Source organism: Rhopilema esculentum, chromosome 2, assembly GCF_057945365.1.
Source record: "Rhopilema esculentum isolate cy_ngs chromosome 2, ASM5794536v1, whole genome shotgun sequence".
Lineage (NCBI taxonomy): Eukaryota > Metazoa > Cnidaria > Scyphozoa > Rhizostomeae > Rhizostomatidae > Rhopilema > Rhopilema esculentum.
In genome coordinates this window covers 6,838,888-6,845,368 of record NC_142816.1, presented here as the reverse complement: position 1 = coordinate 6,845,368, position 6,481 = coordinate 6,838,888, and the positions used below count along the sequence as shown (strand labels likewise).

Below are 6,481 nucleotides of genomic sequence, written 5' to 3'. Positions count from 1 at the left end.
ATATTCACTGTAGTGAATTTACACTATCACTTTTAGTGATCTTCCCGGATAGTAAAAATTCGGTTGCACGGATTACGTAACGAGGCCACGCGTGGTGATAGTATTGGAAAAGAGGTAGGCCCAAAATGTGGCGCTATTAGCTAGAAAAAATGGCGAATGGTGATAGCAAAAACGCTGCCAGGCTCGAAATGTCCACAGAAAGACCACCGAACCCAGATGAAGTTGCTAGGTACATCAAAACACATCCAGAACTGGAAAGACCGCTTTGGTTCCCGAATCATCAAGGAAAGTTCATTGCATTTACTTGGCTGACTTGCGCATGTTGGTTTATTTCTTTTTGATTTCTTATTCAATGGTTAATTTAATCATCATACCCTGTAGGCTTCAGCTTGTGGTGCGTTATAAGATTTGAAAACTTGTATCCAATTTTTGATGAAAGACAAAATTATGATTAATTAGGAAGAGGGTGGCTATATGTGGTTCCCATTTGATTTCCACGCCCACCTTGACCTGATTACAAGCTGATGCCTGCAGATTTCCTTCTGATTTTTTCAGTAGATAAACCAAGGCAAATGTCTTTTTCAATCTGAGATTCTGAGCTATCTGGCCCATGAAGTTGATTTTATTGCCAATCAAACTGACCACACTTTCTCTTTGACCTCTTCTGGAAGGGCGACATGCTTAAAAATTATCTTGTTCACAGCCTATGATGTTTCTTTAATAATTTCTTCTATATTGAAATGAATCGTAGCATTAGGTGTAAGATTGACCAAGGTAGGCCCTGTGTTTATAGGGTAATGGTTAAATGTATTAACTCTAAGGAGGAAAATAAGATATTATGGTAAATATGATTGCTAATATTAACGGACTGAAGACATAAACGCAATTCTGAAATCTGGATGCCTTCTTGTGACCTGTGCGACACCCGGTATCTGCCCCTGTTTCCAAAAGAGAGGGTTTTAGGCCAGTCTGCAGAGTATGGCAAATTCATGCACAAATTTATTTTAGAATGACCAGCTTAGCATGCAGAAATTCAAAATTGCACATAAAATTTAAAATTTTCTATAGGAAGCAGGCTTTTGCTCTACTTTATGGACAAAATGGACAAACCACATTTATAGACATTCAGTGTTTTATGCAGAGGATTAAATTATATTTATTCAATTTCTTTATATTGGCCTCCAAACCCCTATATACTTTCATATCAAGACAAGCACACAAGATTTACTTTTACCCGAAGTAGCACCATGGTTGCCCTGAAGTGTTAAAAATTTTTTGACTTTGGATGCTTCCAGCTTGCAGAAAAATGCACCATTTGAAGCAATTTTTACTAATACAACCTTTCTCTTAAATGAATATTCAAAAGGAATATTGCTATTTCAAGGTTTTGATCACTTTCTTGGTGTCATTGATATATTTTTTATCTTATTCAACAATATTGAATCTTGAGACCGGGACAATATCTCTCAAGTTGAATGGTCAGAACAAAGTCTTGATATTGTGACTTGTCAGAACTGTTTGAAGTTATAAATAATAAAAGGAGCAAATAATTTGCATGAGGTTTTTGCCCACCTTTACCCTTAGCTGCTATACATTTAAGCATGTCTAAAAGAGCTATGTACTTTGAGATTAATGCTGAAATTGTTGGTAGCTCAAAGCCCCATCAGGTAGGGCATGAACAAAAGAGAAACAAAAATATTTGAAAAGGAATTCTTTAAGAATTCATTAAGAATCACAATAAAAATTTTCAAAAATATTGAGGCTTGACAAAATTTATAGTATTCTTAAAAATGAAGTGCAAATAGCCTATGAAAAGCAATGCTAATTTTGGATTTATGACATGGCAAAACCAAGTGTTTCAGTATCTGGGTCATCAGGTTTAGGGTACAAAAAACCCACGAGATCATCCTGAGCAATTAATTGGGGCTGATACGTTTTCCTGAAAAAGCTGTGCTTGCACGCCTGATAACTGGTAAACTGTGATTTGCATGCAGCGCAGGCAGCCAAAATGACAGTGCAGAGGCCTTTTTGTGAAGAAATTTTTGCAAGGGCGATAAACTGCCTGCGTGGATCATCTTACAAAGGCAATTGTCCATCCAATTTTATTTGTTAAGCGAAGTCCTTCAGGACTTAAGGGGGAATTAGGGTATTATCTAACCACAACTGCCTAACCTTTGCCATCATCTAGAAGTTAGACTTTTTTCTTCTTCGTTGTATGAATCAAAATCAGATTCTGACTCTGTTTAAAAATTCTCTCCCTCATCCTCCCTGACTGTATTATCTGTGTTTTCAGATTCTTTTGGAGCTTCAAGACAGAGTCTCTCACTAAGAGGCTCCTCTATAACAGTTTTACCTTGTTTCCTCAAAATGAATATCAACAGCTCTTTTTATTATAGTATTTCTTTCCGTTACTGTCCAGCTCTTATCATTGTTACTTATTATCAATATTTATCATTCCCATTTATGAGTTAATGTTCAATGTGAGGGTCATGCACTATGAAGAAAATATTTCGCAGATTACGAAAATCTGGCAACTTCTGGACAGAACAACGGAATTCTATGAAGTGTCGAGAACCACTATACTCTGCAGACTGGGTTTAGGGTTTATTTATTAAATGCTTGTGATTTTGTTATGTACTGAAACCGTAAGTAGGTTCAATATTTCTATTATTTTGTGAATTAGTAACTAAAATTAGTTGTTAACAGCAGTTTTTTGATAAGGATATTCTTTTTTAGTCATGACATGCTATTTTGTCTTCTGGCATGAATTTCCACAGGAAGAGCACTGTTTTAGTTCAGTAAGTCTTCTTATTTCTGCATGTTTCATTATTTTTAAGTATAGGTATAATATTCATACAATTTTCAGGTGAAACAATTCTAAGATATTTTTTACTTTAGATTGGAATATATTGGGATTTTTTTGTAGATAAGAAGATATGCTCAAGGTTGGCGAAGAAGGTTGTTCACAGTTGACGAGACTGAAGATGAGCAAGTGCAAAAGCATATAGAAAACCTAAAGCAGAGAATTGATGCAAAAAAGCACAAGTAAATGAAGAGCAAAGCAAGACTGTTGAGTCCTGAGAGTGTGAATTAATGCTCATAGGCATTATTGAGAATGGTTTATGAATTATTCCTGGCTTGTTGAATTCAGTCTAACTTTAAGGTATCAGCAACTGTTGGTTGTTCAGGCAAAAGATATTCCTTGTCACATAGCTTCAAGGCCAAAGCTTCTTTTAGTGCTTTGTTCATATCCTTATTAAGGGTAAAACGTTAACCAATGGATAAATTTGCTTGATATGATTTGGTTTAAGACAACAAGCAATGTTTTGAAAATTCAATGATTTGTAGTTGTTTATGTAAAACAAGAAAGAAGATTTAGTAGACATTGCACATTGTGGCTTTGATCTATGATGATGAATGAACAATATCATTGTATACTAATATCTTTTAAAATATTTACAAATAAATACATTATATTATATATGATAATTGTATTTTGTAGATTGAGCATCATTTCTAAGTTTACAGCTGAAACATGAGCAAATTCGTCATTCATCCAAGTCTTTCACGTCATCCATCAAGCCAAGTCATCCAGGATATGAAATAGTTTATTAACATATTCACTAACTTCTCATTCAGAATTATTATCTGCTGTATAAACTTCAATCCCCTGTGGGCATTAGTAAATATTCAATCTTGACAATTCTATTATTTCCTTAAACGTCATTAAAATGCAATTGCTTGATTTGATAATAAGAGACAGATCTTATGGATTTTAGGAATTAGTGTAAAGTGAATAAAGGGTGAAGAGATGACTCACTGAAACCATAACTAGTTAAAATTGTAGGCAGTGAACTTTGACATATTTATCTGTTCTGACATCTCAGACGTCTTGTAAATGCTAGGATAAATTATGAAATCTCTTATTTATGCAGTATTGCTTGAATCAACCTCCCTGAAAATGCTAGCTAACGGAGCTACCATTATCATCCCAGGACACATACTGCAAATTGTCTCCACTGTCATGCACCCTAAGATACTAATGACGTTGTGGTGTGTTTCAAATACATTATTTCACAGCACGATGGGATGTCCCGAGTATATTATTCCATCTTGCCATGACGAAGAGTTCGACGAAGCCTCTGATTCACTGGTTGAGCTTGAACGATTTGACGTTTTGCGGCGAGTTCTAATCAAAGAGCAGTCACCGACAACAGTTGAGCTACCACTTGACTGAATACTCGGGCTTCGCTGAAGCATTCTACCTTTGCCAATGTTTTCTGTAGCTACAATGGACCTTGCAATAAGAAGCAAATTATTTCCTTCAGGGTCGCATGTTTCTATTAGCGTTTTACCAACAAGCCTGCCGAACAAAGAGCTGTTTCTCGGAAATTCAAGGATAAGCTGCGAGTGCTTTCCGACCACAATATCCAAATGAGGCGATCTCTTCAACGAGAACTGTATTTCATAATCAGGGTTAAACTTCAATATGAAGCAACAATAACCATCTTCTGAAACGAAAGTTGGCGCCATCGAGAGCAGGTCTTCATAAAATCTTCGCATTCGCCGGATGTTCTTTACAAACAGGTTGTACCTAATGATGTTACGAGTAGAATTTAGACTTACGTTTACAAGAGGTAATTCCGGGCTCAATTCAAAGAAATCTTGCTTTGCGACCACACAGGAATTCTCCCAGTCTAACAACTGCATTGTGTGGTGGAATCTCCATGGCTCGTGTTGTAGTACATTGGCCAATTTATCGTTTTCAATATTTTGTTCAATGTGCAATATAACGCTCAATGCCTGGGAGGAAAGCAAATTACTTCTTTTGGATTTACAAATTGAAGGTATTGAGTCGAAACTTGAATATCCACTGCTTATGGATAATTGACTCTTTAGTTCTCGAAAGTATCTCTCCTTTGTGAATCTTCCTTCTTTTTCCATCAAGCTAACTTTAAATAATGAGTTTGTTTCCTCTGCAAGCTTGCCTAGAGTTGCAATGAGAATGGACATCTCTTCTTCAGTTTTCGCTTGCAAGTGCAGTCCAATGCTGATATCTGTATCCATATCCATGTTGATATGTTGTTGTTTACGATGGTACTCTGAAATTGAAATTAAGCTTGATTAACCACTGCTAGTACCATCCCAATTCAAAGAACCATGTCAGTTAAGACTCATTTAAACCTTTACTGTTTAAATTCGTTTAAACCACTACAGAAATAGGATTGTGTATTCCTCAACTTCTTAACTCTCTATAAAACTGTGATATTGGTTTGCCTACCACTCCTTTGTGCTTCAAATAGCCACAGGGGCAACCAAAAACAGCAAAAAACAGATAGCAACACTCAAGAGAAATTCGAATGTACACAGTCGCATCCGACTTTACGGTTACCAACCACTCTCGATTCGTGAGAACAGCTAAATTGATTTATTTTCAACCTACCTTGTTGGCAGAAAAGCTAATCTATTTCGTACTAGAACAATTTTTGATTACGTTTGCTCGTTTTAGAAATCATAATATTTAAGCAGTTGGAGCGAATAGTTGAGATTTTTTCATGAAATCGAAGCATTAGCAGGGCGATGGAGGTAGAAAAGCCCTGTTGGAAGTTACAATGCTAATTTGAGATTTCTAGGTCGTGCTTAGAAAATGCCTGGGGAGGTGGTCAGAAGAAAGGCAAGAAAGTTGCGTGATTATGGCAAGAAAACAGTAGAGAAAAAAAAAGAAAAACAGTAGAGAATTATAGTGGACGGTTGTTGCTAGTTGTGATGAGCCAATACATGGAATAAACTGGTATGCATGGAATAAATATTGCCGTTAATACAAAAGCATACCTGGATCTATGTTATGCAAAAAATGCAAACTTAAGAATCAATCCGCTAAGAATGCAAAAAGATAGGCAATATGCTGGAAGAGCAGTCATTGTAAGGGATGGCCGTTCCAAAAATTGTATCATGGACTTGTTGCAACAAGATTATTTTACCGTGAATCGTAGTACGCACCAGCCAAAACAGAATATAAACAAAACATCTGCAGATCTAACGTTTCTTGAGACCAACAAATCTTGTTTACTGTCATGAGCTTAATTGGATCGTTTGTATTTAAAAGGGGAAAAACTTTCACACAGTTCAAATAGAAAGTGCGCACCAGTTTCGTGCATTTTAATACTGAATTACAAAGGACAAATAAATGCATTGTATTGGTGTACGTGTAGCAAGGGTGATTTGATGACGTCAAACCGTAACTTGTCTGGGTAGACAATGATGTTCGAGAAGGCAAAAGATAAAATCAAAAATTAAAATTACAGTCGGAGATTGAAAGCGAACTGAGAATATAACGCATTGCATAATTCTTTTAAACTTCAAGATTATTAACATGAACAATACAAAAGCCGAAAGAATTGTGATTTGGTAAAGGTATTAGATTTTTTGAATTTATGATGAATAGAGTTATTGGGATTCTGATAAACCTAAAAAATTAGAT

General features: G+C 35.8%; 2 protein-coding genes across 7 annotated transcripts in view; one reads left to right on the top strand and one right to left on the bottom strand.

Moving 5' to 3' along the window:
• The first annotated feature begins 149 nt into the window (after nt 1–149).
• On the top strand, nt 150–3,233 carry LOC135695667 (uncharacterized). The gene is made up of 3 exons (XM_065214833.2): nt 150–321; nt 2,737–2,798; nt 2,927–3,233. The coding sequence occupies exons 1-3, from the start codon at nt 150–152 to the stop codon at nt 3,047–3,049; spliced, it is 357 nt and encodes a 118-aa protein (XP_065070905.2). The 3' UTR covers nt 3,050–3,233.
• Nucleotides 197–6,481, bottom strand: part of LOC148960590 (protein FAM124A-like) — a 23,009-nt gene continuing 16,724 nt past the window's right edge. For all 6 annotated transcript variants that reach the window (XM_065214823.2, XM_065214820.2, XM_065214819.2 and 3 more), the window contains exon 2: nt 197–5,102. In XM_065214823.2, the coding sequence (XP_065070895.2) occupies nt 4,075–5,073 (999 nt within the window). In that variant the 5' untranslated portion in view covers nt 5,074–5,102 and the 3' untranslated portion in view covers nt 197–4,074. The remainder of the gene's footprint in view (nt 5,103–6,481) is intronic.

What these genes read in the sequence shown, in the direction of transcription:
- LOC135695667 (XM_065214833.2), top strand. Translation starts at nt 150, where the DNA reads ATGGCGAATGGTGATAGCAAAAACGCTGCCAGGCTCGAAATGTCCACA. An exon ending in TACTTGGCTGACTTGCGCAT is followed by an intron (nt 322 to 2,736) that starts GTTGGTTTATTT and finishes ATTCTTTTTTAG; the next exon opens with TCATGACATGCTATTTTGTC. An exon ending in AAGAGCACTGTTTTAGTTCA is followed by an intron (nt 2,799 to 2,926) that starts GTAAGTCTTCTT and finishes ATTTTTTTGTAG; the next exon opens with ATAAGAAGATATGCTCAAGG.